Source organism: Daphnia pulicaria, chromosome 2 (genome assembly GCF_021234035.1).
Source record: "Daphnia pulicaria isolate SC F1-1A chromosome 2, SC_F0-13Bv2, whole genome shotgun sequence".
Taxonomy (NCBI): domain Eukaryota; kingdom Metazoa; phylum Arthropoda; class Branchiopoda; order Diplostraca; family Daphniidae; genus Daphnia; species Daphnia pulicaria.
Window position 1 is genome coordinate 10,296,093 of NC_060914.1, and position 20,884 is coordinate 10,316,976.

The 20,884-nt window shown below is 39.7% G+C and overlaps 1 protein-coding gene and 1 long non-coding RNA gene across 2 annotated transcripts; one reads left to right on the plus strand and one right to left on the minus strand.

Moving 5' to 3' along the window:
* Positions 1-409: 409 nt before the first annotated feature.
* On the plus strand, positions 410-10,452 carry LOC124326027. The gene is made up of 4 exons (XM_046784591.1): positions 410-543; positions 1,029-2,274; positions 2,359-2,775; positions 2,917-10,452. Exons 2-4 carry the CDS (start codon positions 1,110-1,112, stop codon positions 9,975-9,977), a joined length of 8,643 nt encoding a protein of 2,880 aa, XP_046640547.1. The 5' UTR covers positions 410-543; positions 1,029-1,109; the 3' UTR covers positions 9,978-10,452.
* Positions 1,650-12,152, minus strand: LOC124326852. Its single transcript, XR_006915901.1, has 3 exons — positions 11,196-12,152; positions 10,573-10,786; positions 1,650-1,730 (listed from the first exon to the last, which is right to left on the minus strand). It is a non-coding gene; the product is annotated as an uncharacterized LOC124326852 (long non-coding RNA).
* Between the last annotated feature and the right edge of the window lie 8,732 nt (positions 12,153-20,884).

Sequence of the window (20,884 nt, forward strand, 5' to 3'; positions counted from 1 at the left end):
CTTGATGAATTGGGTCACTAGATTCCTTTAAAGGTTTAAAATAAATGGTCTGAGCCACGATCCTACAAACATGCGAGAATCCCGGAGAATCCAGTGAATGGTGCTACGCCGATGCGACATTTCCACCTAAAGCACAAACAGTGGAATTCAGTTACTTTTAGTTAAACATGGTCTAACTGCTGTGAGTATTTTGAAACTGCGTTTGTTTTGTTGTTGCTGAAATCATGTTGGGAGAAAATGGGATGTGATTTTCTAGCAAATGTGCCTCGGTGATAGATAACCAGAATGGAAAAGGGTAAGCGCTAGAAAACCGGAATAGGAGCCTACGGTCATCTTCGGCTGCTTACAAAGTTGGGACGCGGTTGGAACTAGAAAAGCTTACATCTGGTTAATAACGGTGAAAGAACTTGCAGTCGCTCGCAGTTTCAGTTGGTCTTTGCCATCGTCACGACGATTGCAGCTGTGCTATCAAAACTTTTGGGAATTTAAGTTTCAAAGGAGAGCTTCGTTTAAACCTACTCTTAGAAGAACTTTGTTGATCTGGTGAGTGCAATTATTTTGTTGTTGTTTTCGTGAATTGGTGCTATTGCGGTGGTGGCCGAATATAATGTTCTGCTGGTCTTTGCGCCAACAGCCTTAAAGCTTTGCGCCTGTTTGCGCAACAGCAGTGTGGCTGGGCTCTACATGGCCTTCACTCCTGTATGGGGTCAGTAGTGGTGAAACCGAAGCGGCTGCAGCGCCTTGGTATACACTAAAGAGGAGTATGTGACCAAAGTGAACAAATAGCAATGTCGACCCTCCATTCGACCATTCCCATGATAGCACACACGGTGACACGGACTTAGCGCACGAGGGAGTGTTTGATTCGTAGTTTACTTCCTATTTGGGGACAAGACACGTCTAAAAAATTCCCTTATTAGCCCTAAGGACTTCCACTGTATTAGCATAAAGCTTTTTCTTGTGTGGTACGAACTCGTGCACCAAGGCCATTCCTGACCTTACTATATAGTAGTATTTTTTTTCTACAGATGCTTCGTCGGACTTCCGTGAGAAAATATAAAATTTAAGATATCGGTGGTGATTCCCCAACTGTTTGTCTACGGAAAAAAATGGATGATGATGCAGAGGATTCAACGGAAGGATCTCCAGTGTCCTGGAATTTTAATTCAATTTACTCCGACAAAGATGTTTTAGAAGAGATCAAATACTACGTACAGTCAGACGATAATGAATCCAACAAATTTTATGACGATGTCGTCCAACACATCGAATCCAAGATTGGGCGTCAACTCGTCTGCTTGGAAAAAACCTGGTCCGAGAGACAATACGTCAATGTCGTCATGAAAATGTGGTTGCGCAAGAGTTGTCGAAAGGCCTTTTACTACCTGGATAATAAAACGACTGATATCAGCCTCGAGATGTCATCCCTCCTGGCTGAGCTGGACTCCATCCATTCCTTCGAAGATATTCGCAGTAAATTGGCCGACGAATCACGACTTCGATACTGGTGTGATGGCGGATGTCAATATCTTAAACTGATTCTCGATCAAAAGGACCTACTCGAAACTGCTCATCGCTTCGTCGTGCCTGTCATAAATTATTTGAAGCAATTCAAATCATCGTGCACCGACAAGGTGTTTTCCCGGTGCCTGAACGATATTGCCAAAGATAAAGTTCGAGGCGACAAGTTCGTGAAATTTATTTCCTCGCTGGATGAGTTTCTGGCACACCTGAGAGAAGATAAAGAATTACAAGACCTTTTAGAAGAGGAGAACACAATTGGCATATCGGGACGTGATTTGGTCAAGAAACTAATCGGCAATGTGTCCAAAATTAAATTAACATTACCCGAATGGGTTATTCGCTTCATATCCATTAATACACAATTACCTGACGAAGAATGGACCCCAAAACTGCAATCACTGACTTTGGAGACGTGCAAAAAGTTCTTGCTACCTAGAAACGAAATCCAAATCAAAGACGACGATGGAAGGCAAATTATTTTCATCAAAGGCATCGTCATCTTTGTGAGCAAAATAATCAAACCAATGTTGGAACTGAAACGAGCCAATCCGAATGTGCAAGAAGTCCAAATTGTTGGGCTGACATCGGTACACGTCGACTGGCACTTGGAATCGAAAAACTGGCACGGAATAAACGTGGGAGTCGTCTCCGATCAAATCTTTGTCAACGGAGAAGTCTGTTGGGACGTATCAGGGCTACATGGATATATTAAACCTGGAACCAGCACGATGTGTTCTACGAACGATAAAGGTACTCCCAACTTCTAACTATTAACATTATTTAAAACATAATTAAAAATTTGATCAAAAATTTCTACATCAATCAATCATTCAGGCACAAATTATCCTAAGCCGGGTGAGAGCGGTGGTAATGTGTACGTCGTTTGTAACGAAATGACAGCGATCAACAATGGACGCTGGACAATTACATCTGATGGGGGAGACGGAGACAACGCCAGCAAGGATGCAAATAAGAAATGGACAAAAGAAAAATTTGAAATGGTTTTCCCTTCCATGTCGCGATTTGATTCAGCAGGTGAAAATGCAGTGAGCAAAGTCCTGGCGAAACTAGAAGAAATCTTACCGCCGGAAAATAGGGATCACGGCGTCGATATCGGAAAGGGACACGACGATGCTTTTTTCGTCAGAGGAACCGCAAAAGATGGAAATAGGATCACAGTATCCTATTTTTACAAAATTAACAAGACAACCCGCAACATAAAGAATAAATGTACAGTCGTACTTCGCCAAGGTAATAAACGTTGGGAGTATTATAACATATTATTAAAATCATGGCCAAATGTTTTGCTTATTGTGTATAAATGTGTATCAAAGCCATTATTATATTTGAGTTAGCTACTGAACTTTTACTCTTATTTGTACCAATTATCAGGAGCGGTTGGACAAGGTGGATTTGGTGGGACCATTGTCATCGAGAACTTGAGCGGAGACATGGGCAAGAAGTCCAGTGTTCTGTTCACTGGAAAGGACAAACGACAAATAACATATGTACGTACCAATTTTTATGAGGCATTCGGTTCAGATGGCAATATGAGCAAATTGGTTGGAGATGTCGGTTTTATTCACAACGAAAACTCGTCGCTGTGCAAACAAAACAACAAGGGAGAATTCTTCGGATTTGACAGTGATGTCAGACTACATTTAAAATTTCAAACTAAGAAACCGCGCGGTAAAGGTTCCAACTTGTATGGCAGATTACATCATCCGATAAATGGGTTGAATTATGCGTCAATTGTTTGCAGTAGTAATCGGGAGTCTTATGAAGACCACAGCTTGACGTTCGACCAAAAGCGAATGGTGGAAGCCGTTAAGAAAAAGGCCATCACTCTGCAAAGTCTAGGGCAGCATTTAGCCCAGATAGACGAACGAAAGCAAATGACTCAATCTCTCCAGAAAATGTTGGCCAATCCGTTGGATCAACACTGCAACATCGGTGTTTTAATGAACAACATTTCAAACAAAGAAATTCAACTGAATCATCAGTTGACATCCCAACGTCAATATCATCAGGAGAAAATCGGACAAGGGCAATACGTCAAGCCATCATCGTTAAAGAAAGAAGATGTCGGTCGTGCAGCATGTTCTTACCGGGTAAATGCAGATCGCCGTCCTGTTTGCTTTGCTGACTGTAAGAAACCACCGGCCAACAAGGTTTACTGTCTCGAAGCTTTACCAACGGTGGGTGGGGTTGACAGCGCCCTTCACTGTATTTTCGGCCGACCGAATTCGGACGGTCTGTATTATTGCAATAACACCAACAAATACCGCCATCGTCTTGCCAAGTTCATTCTAGACAAAGAAAACAGAAGCAAAATGTCCGCGCCTATCGAAAGTTTTGTGCTTAGAGTGAAGAACGGTAGCAAAGACTTTCCTGTGGCAAGTACCATGAAGGACTCGTACACGAAACACAAAAAAGTTGAGAAAAAATCGAATTGGCAAATACCCACGGACCGATTCGAGAAATTGTTGGAAGAATATGCTAAATTCGTTGAATGCCCATCGAGTTTTCTGTTGATTACCGAGCTGAAGCTATTGGCCTTAGTTCACCAACTAACCATTCATGTTTATGAAAGTCAATCATATTCATTCCAATTTAAAAGTACATTTAATCTAAATGGCGGTGGATGTAATATAGATCCATTAAATGAAAACTTTCTTCTGTACGAACCTGATGGTGAATGTCAGCGTCTCAAGGCTAATACGAACCTGCAACCCTTTTGCAGTCAAATTGAAAACGATTTATTCAAATTTCAGCCTTTTCAGACCATTTCATTTGCAAATTTGATGGAATGGTCTAAAGAGAACTGCTGTTACGACAAAATAATGTCGTCACTCAAGATGCTCAACCCCGAAGACGGTGAAACACCTGATGAATTATCTCGACTTCTTCTAGAGCGCTTAAAGGAGATTGTAATGAAGAATGGACCAATAAATGAACTGGAATCAGAGATTCGCATTTTGTCTGAACGAGTGGAGGAATACAACAGTCGAAATATAAGCCCAATCTTTTACCTGCACATTGTTGCCAAATCGGAGCCTTACGAATGGAAATATGATTTCCTTTTACTCGAAATAGAAGAACAGCTTTCAAGTCCGCTCAACCCAGCCGAACGAAAAGTTTGGAGAGACAACTTGTTTTACAGTTTGGACGACAAGATTGTGTCATTATTGCGAGAACGTCTTGTGGCATCAAGGACCGGTATTAGTACCTCTTTACTAGAACCAGAAAAGTTTGAGCAAATGTTGAAAATGTTGGAATCCAAAACCGAAGAGTCTGAAAAACTAGTTGAACATCTTCGTCAATTGCCCCTACACAAATGGTTCGATGTGCTGAAAAGTAAAGTCGGAATGAAGAATGATAACAGCTCCTCGAGAAAAACGAGTAGGAATGAGGAGAACGATAAAGAAGAACCAGCCCCTAATTTATCGCAAGAAAGAATCCTATCGGATATAATGTCCTTAATAAATATAGATAACGATTGGCCATCCACATTTTTGAGAGACATTGAAAATCGTGTAAGTGCATCATCTTTGATGGCGGAGCGCGACGATAAGAGCATTCAAAAACTCATCCAAAAGTGGCAAACTAAAGGTTTAAAATTAAATGACGATGAATCGCTGATTCAGTTCCTTTATGTCTACGATTTCGCCGTAACGAAAGTTTATGCCAGTTTGACCAAGAATGGAAGTAACAGAAACCAACCCTTCCGGCTGCGCGATACCCAAAAAGTGACGATAATTACTTTATTGATGTCAACCAGCACGTTAGCTCAAGTATCCACTGGAGAAGGCAAGTCGCTAATCGTGGCCGGTGTGGCTATTGCACATGCTCTTTCGGGGAAAAAAATCGACGTCATTATCAGCAACGATGTCCTAGCCCTTCGTGATTCTAATCGGTCGGTGGCTGACGGTGGCCTTCGAGACATTTACGAATATTTCAAAGTGAAAGTAGCCAACAATTGCAGCCATACGGAAGACGATCGCGTCAAAGCCTACGATTCTGCCGTCGTTTACGGGGAATTGGCTAACTTTCAAGGTGATTACTTGTTAGACTCCTTCTATGGCCGCAACATCCGCGGAGATCGCACGTTCGACTTGGTCATTATTGACGAGGTTGATTGTATGTTGCTTGACCGAGGCAATAACACGCTTTACTTGTCGCACGATATCCCTGGCATGGAAATGCTCGAATCTTTGTACGTATTCATTTGGGAGAAAATATGCAATCATAAGTTGGGACTCGAAAAAATCAAATGCGACGTCCTGTATGATCTCTACGGCACAATCACTAAGAAACATTTAGAGGCCGTTCACGCTCCATTGAAAACCAATCCATCAAAACTGAACGAACTGTGGGACTATCTAATCGAGGCGAAAATCATTGATCCACAAGGACGTCTTTTGGCTGATAAACTTGAACGCATTGCACGAATAAATTATATTGAGAATCCCGATCTGAATTTAAAATTAATTTTCTATTTCCGCAATGTGATCGAGCGCGAACGCCACATCCGGATTCCCAGTCACTTGTTGTCCTTTGTCGACAGACATCTTGACACTTGGCTGGAAAACGCCTTGTTTGCAATGTATCTGAAACCTGAAGTGGATTACGTCATCGATCAAGACCGGACGGATAAGAGTACGGATCTAAATCCTCAAGTGATTGTAATCGATCCGCACACGGGGACAGATCAAACTTCGTCCCAATGGGATGAATCTCTTCATCAATTTCTTCAACTCAAGGAAGGATGCAAATTAACGCTGCAAAGTCTTAAGGCTGTTTTTATATCCAATACGACCTACATCAAACGTTACAAAATGCTACTAGGTACATCGGGAACGCTGGGATTCGAAGCAGAACAGGAATTTCTGAAGAAAAAATACGATTGCAAATGTATTTTCATTCCGACTGCCTTTCCGAAATGTTTCACCATCAAACCAGCCAAAGTGTTAAAGACAAAGCAAAGTTGGCTTGAAGCAATCAAAGAAGAAGTAAGACTTACAGTTTCCCCAACGAAAGAAAAGCGTTCGGCTGTCATTTTCTGTCGATCGATCAGAGATGTTAACATTGTTCATCAATATTTGACAGCTTCCTTTCCAAAAGTTAAAGAGACCAGACAGATCCATCGCTACATCCGCGATTTCGAAGAATTCGCATTTGAAAGCAAAACATTGGACGTGGGTCATATAATTGTCGCTACCAATTTAGCCGGTCGTGGAACTGATATCAAGATCAGCAGAGAACTGAATGAAAATGGAGGTTTACACGTTTGTTTGGCGTATTTGCCAGAGAATGAACGGATTGAGGAACAGGCGATGGGTCGTGCCGGTCGAAACGGAGCACCCGGAAGCGGAATAATTATCTTATGTGAGCCCCAATTTTCCAAAAGGGAGTTGTCGGTTGAATCTCCTGAGGAGTGGAGTACTGAGAGATTCATCAACATGAAAGAAGAACGGAATACACGAGAACGCCAAAGAATTTCTAGACTAGAAGAAGATTTCTGCGGCATTGATTTACAAGAAAGATTCTTCAACGAATTTTCAAATCATCACACACAATTGAAGATTGACCTCAAACATTTAAAATGGGACGATCCGATAATTAAGGCAGTTTGCGATAGCATCTTGGACAAATGGGCACTGTGGCTCGATGAAATGGAAGTTGACGCGGCATTTTTAAGTTTCGAATGCATCAACTATTTTTTTAGAAAAGAACTCATCGAGGTGCTCACACTACCCGAGAACCCTAGTGACATCGAATGGATGACACCGGCGCGTTCAGTTGTCGTGGCCAAACATCTAATAACAAATCGAGAGAACAAACCCAGTTTTTTAACGGCCGCTTGCGTAATTTTGGATAGACTGATCGAATCGAACGACAGTTTTTTCTACCCATCTGCTCACTACTATCGCTCTCTCATTTACACAACAGACAATTTCCAAAAGAATAGAAAACCGTTTATCCGAACATTGCGAACCTGTGAATCTAATCTCATCAAGCACATAGAAATGCAATCGTCATGCCTTGACAAAATAACGCAGACAAATAATATGAGATCTGACGAGAAGCTTCCGTTTTGCGTTGTCGATTCCTACAAACAGCAAAAGCAGAAAGTTATTCAAATATTTCAATACTTTATTTGCTCCACAAGATCGTTGTTGGGAAGTCACAGTTGTTCAGCTTCTGACGTTCAAAATGCATTGATTGCAAAAAACACGAAAAATGAAAAAGCTAACGAAAAAAAGCTAATGAAAAAAGCTAACGAATTATTTGAATCGCTGGTGAAATCTAAGTGCATCATCAATCAAGTCAGCGAAGAAAAGACGGTCCCAAATCGAGATGCCGTTATTCAGCGAGTAGCCTATGACAATGGAGTTAGTCAATCGTCACTCGTTGAAAGCTTAGAAAACATAAGGGGCAAAAATGAATCATTCAACATTGAAAGGGGAGTGTCATTTTGCCGAACTATTAGCAAAGATAAGATTTTCGGAAAGAAAATAAGTAGCGATGGTCTCGGCGAGAGAGAAATTGAGAAGAAACTGAAAAGTATTCAGATGATTCGCTATTCCAGAAAAAAATATTGGGAGTACTTGTTGGATAAAGGAGTCCTCCAAGAGTGTGTGATCGTTTCCGAGTCTGAGGCTGCAAAAATGAATCGCTTAGACCCGAAATTCACTGATGGCATTTTCGTACAGTACAGTTATTCGGGCAGTTTCAAAGATTTAAAGAAGAATGGAAAAGTCATTTTCCGTAAGGAATATAAGAAAGCTAATACATGTCGTAATAACAAGGAAATTGATTACGATTATGCCCTTCTCGATCTCGAAAGGCTCAAGAGTGTCGACCTGACATCGTTTGGTCAGTTGAAAAGTCACGATTTGATGTACACGAATATCGATACCGACGAATGGCCACAGATTTGGAACGATTTGTTGAAACAAAATATTATTGACGAAAAGGGAAATCTTGTCCCCAATAAGGAAACAAAACTTTTTAGATATCCCCAATGCCCGGCGTATGAAGTTCCTGTGAGAAAATTGATTGAAACAACGTTCGCTGTAGAAATAGTCAGGCGTCAGTGGCTGAATGCTGAAAAAGATCCAAATTCTCTCAAGGCAATTGAAATACTACCCCTGAAACCTTATCGAAAAATTCTGAACGATCTGAAGGCGTCACACGTCATTTGTGGAGCTCAAGTGACGGAGGATACGACACTTTTAGAGAAAACTGTCAACGATATATGTTCATCAGAGGACACACGTCAATGTGTTTTAGAATTCCTGAAAAGCCGCCAAGCAATCTACGTTACCACGAAAATGACACCGGATACTTTTTGTCTCTATTCTCTTGAAAGCCACATTCGAACAATTAAAGAAATGTCAGGCGTCTTGTCTGAACTCCACGCTTTTACTCTGGTAGGATTTGACCATGTAATTAACATGAAGGAACGAGCAGCGACATGGAAGTTTTTTGGTTCTGCATCACTCGTCATTTTTGGTGGAGTTGCTCAGATTGTGGCTCGAGTTGTAGGTCAAAATTTCGGGCTATTAACACAAGAATACGGTGACGCAGTATCACAACAGGGAATGGCTGACATCAATTACGGCATTCAAGCTATAAAATATCGACAAGAAATCACTTGGGACGATTACAAAAGGCATAAAATGGATCTGGTAAAATCTGATCTAGTTATGATTAAAGATACGATGTTGAATTCCCTGGAGGCTGACGACGAATTTGAGTTTGAATCAGAATTGATGACGTCGGCGCCCTACTCAAGAGGAAACGAGAGAACAATTCGTGATCAATCCATATGCCAGGATATGCCAGTAACCGAAGACAGCAGCGCAATGAATCACTTTCAATCAGTCGAGCACAAAGTCGATTTGTTTTTCCAACTTCGAGTCACGTTTCAAAGCACTTTACTCGAGAAAACAAACAGCGTCATCAGAAAGAACTCGGTCGAAATGAAAGAGACACTGGGCAATCTCTATAGGTCACACGGACTAGAAAAAGCGCAAAAAACTGTCAAAACGAAAATGAAAGAACTTGTCGACAACTCGTTTGACCATAGCCTAGGAGTGGCTGTAAAGGCATGGAATAAGCTGTTAGAGAAACAGTTCTTCCAACTAGACGATGCCGGGACTTTTAAATGGGAAAACAGAGAAGAACTTCGTACAAATTTGGTCCTAAAGATGGGAATATCAGTTATAAAACGCACACAAATGGAGTGCATAAATAAATTTCACGCAGAACTGAGAAAATCCTGCTCGTCCGAATCATCAACAACCAATGACTTTGACGATGAGGAACGACACCGCTTTCTAACAAATGGAATAGCCAACATTAAATCTGAACTAGCTAGAAATGTAGAGAAGCTGACGCAGAAAATGATGGAGTATTTCATCCATAATCACAATGCATTCACTTAGATGCAAGATTTGACGCTTATTATTTAATTCTGTGCTTGCATTTAAAACTAATACAAATTCACAAACTCGATGGATGAGACCTTAACTCACGAAAACGGAATCACAGTGGACAATTTCGACATGAGAATTGATCGAGAATGCGGGTGGTGTACGTGATTGGCGCGTCTGCAACAGAAAAATTACATTGGACCACCGAAAAATTATCTTAAGAGTTAGTTGCTTTAATACCTATAGCAGGATATACTGGTGTCGGTGATAATTTTTGTACGATAAATAAAAAAAAGTTTTGCTTTGTAGCATTGTTCAATTAAACAGCAATGAAAATAAAACATTTCAGTTAACCGCTTACAGAACTTGTTTTGAACATGTTCCTTTTGTATGAATGGGAAATCCAGTCATTTAACAAATAACTATTAAAATGGATAAATACGGCAAGACAAAAAATGCAAATGAAACCTTGCTGAGTCAACAAAAACCTCAAGAGAAACAGTCTCCCAGTCAACCACCTAGCTCAGGAATGATCGTATTCCAGGGTAACGATTATAATCAACACCATGGAATAGGAAAAAAGGAAGAATAGATAAACTTGACCTACCTTTAATCCTGGGAAATACAGCCAGACATCCACAAGTGAGCTCCATCCGCTTTGAGTTGAATCCACCAGAAGGTGGGATAGGGAAAAGGGGGGTCCTCATGAATACACCCATAGGCCTACTCACATGGGTGTACACGGGGACATTTCAAGTAAGGAGAAGAAGAGATCCGTAGCTCAATGTGTAGTTTTTCCAATCAAACAGGATGCTGTTTATCTGAATGAAAATTGGGTTACGAAAACAAATTAGCAGAACAAGTAAGGAAAAGTTGAAAATGAGACACTGAATAAGCCCTAATTATTAATAAAAAGGAGAATTTAGGGTATCTTTATAATAAACTGTGACATTTGAGCAAGACACACATCATTAAAATATTTAGCAGATTACAGAAATAAAAGTAACACAAATCAGTATCCTAGCGATAATACTGAGATTATTGATAACAGGTCACTACCAGAGCTAGCAAAACTTGCATATAGTGTTGTCTTGATAGCTGGCTCAACTGCTCAGGTCTTAAATCTTCACAAAGAAGAAGGTTAATTATAGTGCAAACATTGATCTGGAACAGGTTTAACTTTTACTCTTTAACTCAGTTTTAACTTCTTTTCTTAGTTATATTTATTACCTGCCAAACAGCATGGAGAGCCGGGACACTACATGCAGTTGATCCGACGACCACATTACTGAATAATTTTGTTGTGCTATTTTTCGTGCGGTCGCGTACGTCTTGAAAAATGAAATCGTTCGTGTTTTTTTTTTCTTCGTCTCCAACTTGGTTTCTTTTTCGACACTTGTAATAAACAAAACTAAAGCAGACGACACTATGTGAATGTAGTAAAGTTCTAATTTCTAGGGTACTTCTTTTTCTTTCACACTGATTTAGCCATTTAGGTGAAAATCACGCTGAATATGCCCCATGCAAAGGACACGAAAGAACCCCTCGGATAAAACGATAAAAGGCGATAATTATTTGCTTACCCCACCTCTCTACTTGAAACAAAATGGCGTTTTAGGTTTTAGTTGCTACCCTTCCTATCCAATTCCCGCCTATTCCTATAGCCGTAGTCAGTTGGAAGTGTAAGATGGAATAAATGGAAATGAGTTAAAGTAAATTTTTTGAAAATGTACAAAATAGTAACCCTTATTAGCATAGAAACTCGTGTCCGAGATGAGAAAGGATGAACAATCGCTTGTAATATCCAACTCTTCTTATTCCCGATTCCCGAATATGTGTATTAAATGTCGCTACGTTTTAACTTTTAACAGTATGCGTTAGTTAACATACGGTATGAGACTGTGAGACAAATGTAAGGCCCATTTTTTTCAAACTTTTTCCAAACCGCTTTGCTCCTCTTGTAATTCTACTGGTCATACTTTTAAATAGGTAGTTGTTCCGATAAACCCATATTTAATATTTCCGTATGTGATACTCGGATTTGGGTTGCTGTAGATTGGGCAAGGGCCGTTGGGTTCTTTATCTAACCAGCCCCATACGTCTGGTTTGTCAGGATAGCCAGCCATTCCCATTGTGAGGACCATTCCTTTCTTTAATCCGTAGCTCATACTGGCCGATATTTCTCCAATGTTCGGTTATCGTCGAACTATTAATCTGTCATTTATCATTATAAATATGTCAGTTGGCTAGAAACTGATGTAAACCTGTAATGTAATTTGTTTCACCCCACACACATCCTGTTGATAAAATATGGATAACACATTTTCAAGTCGCTTATGTCACATTTGCTACCACTTGTGTCCTTTCATTTGTGCTTCAACCGCAGCGGGAAGAATGACTAGTTTCTTTTTCAATAGTGGGGAAAAGATGATTCGCAGAAAAATATTATTTTTTTTTTTTTTTTTAATTTATTGTGTGTCTGTATTTGATATCTGAGGTGTTTTTAAGACCCCCACGTTATTTCTTACACCAAAATCTCTATATTTACTTATATAATTTCAGTTTGGCTGTGAGCCTGTGAATCAACACGTAACCCGTCGTTGTAACGATGCTAATTTTTCCATATAAAATTATAACGAAGCATGTTTTATGTCCCTGTTGGCTATGAAGATGAGCTCAACTGCGGTCTCGGCAAACAGGAAGCAAATAGTTCGCGGAGTTCAATTATTCTGATGCAATTCAAAGATAGTCATTGAAAGATTTAAAAAAAATTAAATCAGCAAGGAACCAGGAACCTGAAGGATGATAATATCCTTCACGCAATATTTACTGTATCATCATCCTTACCTTCTGAACATCATCAAACTGCTTATCTTGGACAACCCAACAGTTTTCGTTTAATCAAAGATAATAATTCCGCCATTTTCATCTCAATTTTTTTAAATCATTTAATTCTTTCCATCCGTTTTAGAAAACGATTTAGAAAGCCTAGATAGGTGAGCTCGGAATATTTTATAGTCACGTTTTCACGTATACCGCAAAGTTTATTCATATTCTATCTGAATAAAAAATCAAATCTAATTTTTGCTTGACGCACCAAATTTGTATCGTCATGTCGCCAACACACAGTGCCACTCTTTCTGAACCTGGTTGAAACGAAAAAACGTCTGCGTGTTGAAACCACTTCAAACATATATGTTTGTCCAATATGCATGTTCACCCAAAATAATTTAAGAAAATTTCGCGTTGCTTGTACTCTTTTATTTGTTCTTTCGTTCATCACACACTTTGCTTGATGCCTAAAGAAAGCAAGATTTCCTTTTGGTTCTTTTGAACCTCCCGGGAACCTACCTAAGATCTCAAGTACGCCAGTAGTTTGAAGGGGTTGCTATTCGGAAAACATACTATGTCAACTTTGTCCAGTCATTTTCCCTGTGACATCGAAGGTAAAAATCTTAAACTCCATCACTTCAAGGTTATATTGATTTTGACAAAACTTGAAGAGCAAATTCCTGTATGCAAATGACGTATCATATTCAAAGATGCTGAAGACAGTCTTACTATTTTTTCTTTATGTGCAATTTTAACATACAAGGAATTTTCTAAAAGAAATATCATCTTTTTAAAATTTATGACGCGTCTTTTTACATCCAAAGGAGGATGTGCCGAATGGATATTTCATGAGAACGTACTGTGTAAACCCAAGGTGTGTAAAAATACAAATTCCTTACAGGAAAAATGGGAAGTCAAGCTTCACTACAAACGTTCAAATTATGACAAGGCGGTGCTATTCTTCCGGAGGCAGAGATCTATACGAGAGAAAACAAAAAACCTTCGACCATCTCAGTATAAGTTGGTAACTGGATAAGCTTATATAACCGGTGGAAATTTCAGCGCGCAGTTTCAGTTGGTTTTCCGGCTTCGCGACAATTGCATAAAACCTGTCAAAAGGTTGAGTATTAAAGTCAGTAAAGGAACACAGTGGATAAAACAGCTGTGGGCAACAAAAAAAAACCAAGGGGTTGTCAACTCTAATACCCCTCGGATTTTTGGATAGTTTTGAGGGATGTTTCCAACGTTGGAAACCAAGGAAAACTTGAAAAAAGGTTAAAAGGGTAGGGCCATTATTTGACTTGGGAGAAATGGCAGGAAAGTTAGGAAAGGTAAAAAAAAATAAGGAAAGGGGAGATATTTGGAAAACCCACGGAACATTTGCAATTTTTCTATTAGAAAAACTGGAAAAAGGGGCGGATCAGGGGTAAAAACCAAGAAAGAGTCAGTAGCAAAACTAGCGCAAGTAGTATCCTGCATGGAAACTTGGACAGCCGCTAGGGGTTCTACACAGGATACTCGTAAGAACCACCTAGCGGATGTCCCAGTTTCCATGCAGGATCTTCAGGCAACGCAAAACTAGCCATATTCAAATTTCGCGAGGACATCGATAATGAAATCTGACAACGTTTTCGACGTAAAAAATGAGGGAGTAAGGAAAGAAAAGGTGGTAAAAAGTGGGGTATTATCTTGTAATATTTCCAGTTTTTCCAAATTTTCCAATTTTTCTATTGGAAAAGGGGAAAAAGGTAAGAAATGGACATAAAGAAATTGGAAATTTGTGGACAAAGGTTAGAGAGGGAACAGTACGGAAATTTAACAAGAATACCGCGCTTTTTGGGTTACTACACTGTGCGTGGTAATAACAATTTTCTAGAAAAATTAGAGTTGACAACCCCTCGAAAAAAACCTTGTTCGAAAAACTAACCAGCAGACAACTTTTGCAAAACAAATTTATTGATAAATATAGCAGCAGCCGGTGAGTAAGAATTGTTCTATTATAAAACCTTCCGCGAATTGTAGACTGCCGTGGTGGTTTGCTGAATAATGTGTACTGATTCACCTTTAAATGAGGTTCCGGTCTGTGCAGCAGTGCATAGGATCGACCCAAATCAAACCGATCCTGATTTTTGAAATTCAAATTTCCGGAAGATGATTACTGGTGAATAAGTAAAAATTTAGCCAAAGCAAAACTGTTAGTTCATTTCAATTAATTATGAATATGTAAACGATTTAAAAAAAAAAATTAAAAACCCGAATAAAAACTATGATTATTACGGAAGTTAGTATTCGTTTGAATTAAAATAAGAAGGTGTTGCAATAAGAGTAATCGAAGGTCTTTCTGTGGTAGTCTAACCTTATAGATGCTTTGCCGGATATCAGCCAGACAATATAACAATTTGGGCTCCAGTTGATGCGCAACGCGCACTGTTCATGAACATTTCATTTTCACGCAAGCATTTCCGGAACGTTAAAAAAAAAAATGGAAGATTCAGGGGATGCAACGGAAGGTCCTTTGTCTCCAAAATTAAACCGATGTTACTCCGACGCCGACCTTCTAGAGGAGATCAAAAATTGGATACAGTCAGACGATAATGAATCTACCAAACTTTATGACGATGTCGTCCAACACATCGAATCCAAGATTGGGCGTCAACTCGTCTGCTTGGAAAAAACCTGGTCCGAGAGACAATACGTTACCGTAGTCATGGAAATGTGGATGCAAAAGAGTTTTCAAAAGGCCTTTGACTACCTGGATAACAAAACAACTGATATCAGCCTTGAGATGTCATCCCTCTTGACTGAGTTGCATTTCATCCATTCCTTCGAAGATATTCGCCGAAAACTAGCTGGTGAATCACGACTTCGATATTGGTGTGATGGCGGATGTCAATATCTTCAACTGATTCTCAATCAGAAAGACCTATTCAAAACCGCGCATCGCTTCGTCATCCATGTTGTCAGTTTTTTTAAACACTTTAAGAAATCGTGCACTGACAAGATATTTTCCCGGTGCATGAACGATATTGCAGAAGACAAAGACAAAGGCAAGAAATTGTTGAAATTTGTTTCCGCGTTGGACGAATTTCTAACACACGTGAGAGGACATAAAGAGTTGCAAGAAATTTTGGAAGAAGAAGATGAAGTCACAGTTGGCATATCAGGACGTGATTTGGTCAAGAAACTAGTAGAATTAGTCTTTAATCATTTTACCGACGCCAAGAGCGTGTCATCGGGATTGTTACCCGCAAGAAAAATGGTTTTTGGGCCCAAATCAAATAAACCAACATTACCCGAATGGTTTAATGATTTCACAGCAATCGCATTATTAAATGATGACGAATGGACCCCAAAATTGCAATCACTGACTTTAGAGACGTGCAAGAAGTTCTTGCTACCTAAAAATGAAATGAAAATTAAAGACGACGAAGGAAGACAAATCATTTTCATCAAAGGCATCGTTATCTTTGTGAGCAAAGTAATCAAGCCAATGTTGGAACTGAAACGAGCCAATCCGAATGTGCAAGAAGTTCAAATTGTTGGAATAACTTCGGTACACGTCGACTGGCACTTGGAATCGAAAGACTGGCACGGAATAAACGTGGGAGTCGTCTCCGATCAAATCTTTGTCAACGGGGAAATCTGTTGGGATGTATCAGGGCTACACAGATACATTCAATCTGAATCGAGCGCCAGCGCAACGTGGTTTGTGAACGAGGAAGGACAGGAAGGTAGTTCAACGTCAAGAGGTGTGTCAGGTGAGAGAAATTTCTGGACTGTTTTAATAACTAATGTATCCCGGAATAATAAATTTTTTAAATTATAACCAATTTTTCACCAAAATCATTCAGGGACGGATTTTTCTAAGCCGGTGAGAGCGGTGGAAATGTCTATATCGTTTGTAACGAAATAAAAACTATCAACAATGGACGCTGGACAATAATATCTGACGGGGGAGACGGAGAAAGATTCTGCGTTGAAAAAAAGAGATCAAAAAGCAAAGATGCAAATTTGAAATGGACAAAAGAAAAATTTGAAAATAAATTTCCTTCCATGTCGAGATTTAATTCAGCAGGTGACAGTGCCGTGCGTACAGTCTTGGCGACACTAAATAAAATCTTACCAGCGGAAAATAGAGATCACGATGCCGATATTCGACCGGGACACGAGGATTCTTTTTACATTGAAGGAACCACTGAAAATGGCAGTAGGATCACAGTATCCTATTTTCACACAAGTAACAAGGCATCCAGAAAAATAAAAAAACGATACACACTAGTACTTTTCCAAGGTAATATACAGCTTTATATTTTTTCGATCAATTTTTTAATTTTTTAGACGATTAGTTTTTAAATTTTTTTAATTAACACAAAATAATTTGTGTTCTACAATTCTCGAATATTTGATTCAAATTTCAAATTGTGATATTTTTGCATATTCACAGGAAGAATGGTTAGACAAGGTGGATTTGGTGGGACCATTACCATCGAGAAGTTGGGCGGAGACATGTTCGAGGAGTCCTCTGTTCCATTTACGGGAAAGGAAAAACGACAAATAACGACAGTACGTACTGGTTTTTACGAAGCACTTGGTTCAGATGGCATTATGAGCAAAGCAGCTGGAGATATAGGTTTTATTCACAACAACAGCTCGTTGAAGTACAAACGAAACAGCGAAGGAAAATTCTTTGGATTTGACAGTGATGAGAAACTTCATTTAAAATTTCAAAAAACCAAACCGTACAGTAAAAATCTCAACTCTTATGCCAAATTACATCATCCGGAAAAAGGGTTGAATTACGTGTCAATTGCTGTCAGCAGTAATCGGGAGTTTTATGAAGACAACAGCTTGAGGTCCGACAAAAGACGAATGGTAGAAGCCGTAAAGAAAAAGGCCATCACTCGGCAAAGTCTGGTGCAACATTTTGCCGAAATAGACGAACGAAAGCAGATGACTCAATCCCTTCAAAAAATGTTAGCCAACCCGTCGTATCAAAATTGCAACATGGGCGTACTAATGAACGAAATTTCCACTAAAGAAGTTCAACTGGACTACCAGTTAACATCTCAACGCAAATACCATCAGGAGAAAATCGGACAAGGTCTATATGTCAAGCCGACATCGGTCAAAAAACACGACGTTAGTCGTGCCGCGTGTTCTTCCCCTTTTCAAATCAATGTAGGCCGCCGTCCTGTTGACTTTCGAATGAAACCACCAGCCAACAAGATTTACTGTATTGATGTTTTGCCGACGGTGAATGGAGTTGACAGCGCCCTCCACTGTATTTTTGGGCAACCGAATTCGGACGGTTTGTATTTTTGTTATAACACCAACAAATACCGTCAGCGTCTGGCCAAATTCATTCTAGACAAGGAAAACAAAAGCAAAATATCCACGCCTATCGAAAGTTTTGTGCTTAGAGTAAAGAGCGGCAGCAAAGACTTTCCTGTTGCAAGTATCATGAAGGACTTGTACACAAAACATCGGATAAAGTATGGCAAGAAATCGAATTGGCAACTACCAACGGATCGTTTTGAGAAATTGTTGGAGGAATATGCTAAATTCGTCGAGTCACCGGCGAGCAATCTCATGATTACCGAACTGGAGATATTGGCCTCAATTCACGATATAACAGTTCATATTTATGAGAGCCAATCCTATTCATTTAAATTAAAAAGTACATTAAATCGTGGCTATAATGAACACTTTATTCTGTACGAGCCCGACGGTGATTGGCAACGTCTCAAGGCTAATTCGAATTTGCAAAACTATTGTTATCAATTCGAGCACAATTTATTCATAGATCCGGCTGCCTCAACAATTTCATTTGCAAATTTGATGGAATGGTCTGAAAAGAATTGCTGCAAACAAGAAATCATTGCGTCACTTATGATGTTGGATCCGGAAGATGGTGACACACCTGACGAATTATCTCGACTTCTCTTAAAATGGATTACAATTAAGGGTGGACAGCAAATAGGCCTAGATGAACTGGCAACCGACATTCGTTTGCTGTCGGAAAGGGTAGTGGAATACAATAGTCGAAACATAAGCCCCATCTTTTATCTGCATATCGTTTCAAAATGTAAGCCTCACGAATGGAAATATGAATTTCTTCTGCTCGAAATCGAGGAACAGCTCACAATTCCGCTCAAGCCAGCCGAACGGAAAATTTGGAGGGACAACTTGCTTCACAATTTGAACGACAGGATAATGTCATTAATGCGAGAACGTCTTGTGACATCAACGACCGGTGGTATCTCTTTATTAGAACCCGAAAAGTTCGAACAAATACTGAAGATGATGGCAGAAGAATCCAGTGTGTCTGAAGAGTTTTTAGAACACCTCGGTCAATTGCCCCTCAACGACTGGTACTACGAGCTGAAAAGTAAAGTTGTGAAGAGGAACGATGACCCCTTAATATTGAGAGATCATCTGAGAAAGAATGAAGAGAACAATACAGAAAAATCGACTCATTCAGCATCGGTAGAAAGAAACTTAAAAAGCGTAATTTCTTTAATGGACAATAAAGATTGGCCCTACAAATACAACAAATTCTTGAGAGACATTGAACATAATGTAAATGCATCAAATTTAAAGACGAAACATGATGACGATAAAAGCATTCAAAAACTCATCCAAAAGTGGCAAACTAAAGGTTTAAAATTAAATGACGATGAATCGCTGATCGAGTTCCTGTATGTCTATGATTATGCCGTAAAAACGATTTATGCCACTGTGACCAAGAATGGAAGTAACAGAAAGCAATCATTCCGGCTGCGTGATACCCAAAAAGTGACGATAATTACTCTATTGATTTCAACCAGTTCGTTAACTCAAGTATCCACTGGAGAAGGCAAGTCGCTAATCGTGGCCGGTGTGGCTATTGCACATGCTCTTTCGGGGAAAAAAATCGACGTCATTATCAGCAACGATGTCCTAGCCCTTCGCGATTCTAATCTGTCGGTGGCTGACGGCGGCCTTCGAGACATCTACGAATATTTTAAAGTAGAAGTAGCCAACAATTGCAGCGAGGCGGAAGATGACCGCGTCAAAGCCTACGATTCTGCCGTCGTTTACGGGGAATTGGCTAACTTTCAACGTGATTACTTGTTAGACTCTTTCCATGGTCGAAACATCCGCGGCGATCGCACCTTCGACTTGGTCATTATTGACGAGGTTGACTGTATGTTGCTTGACAGAGGCAATAACACACTTTACTTATCGCACGATATCCCTGGTATGGAAATGCTCGAATCTTTGTATGTATTCATTTGGGAAAAGATATGTAACTCTTCTGATGGACTAGAAAAAATTAAATCCGACGTCCTGTATGATCTCTACGGTGCAATCACTAAGGAAGATTTAGAGGCCATTCACGCTCCATTGGCAGACAAACCATCGGGAAAGAACGAACTATGGGACTATCTAATCGAGGCGAAAATCATTGATCCACAAGGACGTCTTTTGGTTGATAAACTTGGAATCATTGCAGAAAATATCAATTATATTGAGAATCCAGATTTCAATCCCAAATTAATTTTCTTTTTTCGCAAAGTAATTGAGCGCAAACGTCGTATCCAAATACCCAGTCATTTGTTGTCCTTTGTCGACAGACATCTTGACACTTGGCTGGAAAACGCTTTATTGGCACAATATCTGAAACCTGATGTGGATTACGTCATCGATCAAGACCGGACAGATACGAGTCCAGATCTCAATCCTCAAGTGATTATAATCGATCCGCACACGGGGACCGATCAAACTTCGTCCCAATGGGATGGAGCCCTTCACCAATTTCTTCAACTCAAGGAAGGATGTAAATTAACGCTTCAAAGTCTTAAGGCTGTTTTTATATCCAATGCGACCTACATCAAACGTTACAAAATGCTTTTAGGTGCATCAGGAACACTGGGATCCAAAGCAGAACAGGAATTTCTGCAAGAAAATACGATTGCAAATGTATTTTTGTTCCGACTGCTTTTCCGAAATGTTTCACCATCAAAACTGCCAAAGTGTTGAAGACAGAGCAAAGTTGGCTTGAAGCAATCAAAGAAGAAGTACGACTTACAGTTTTTCCCGAAAAC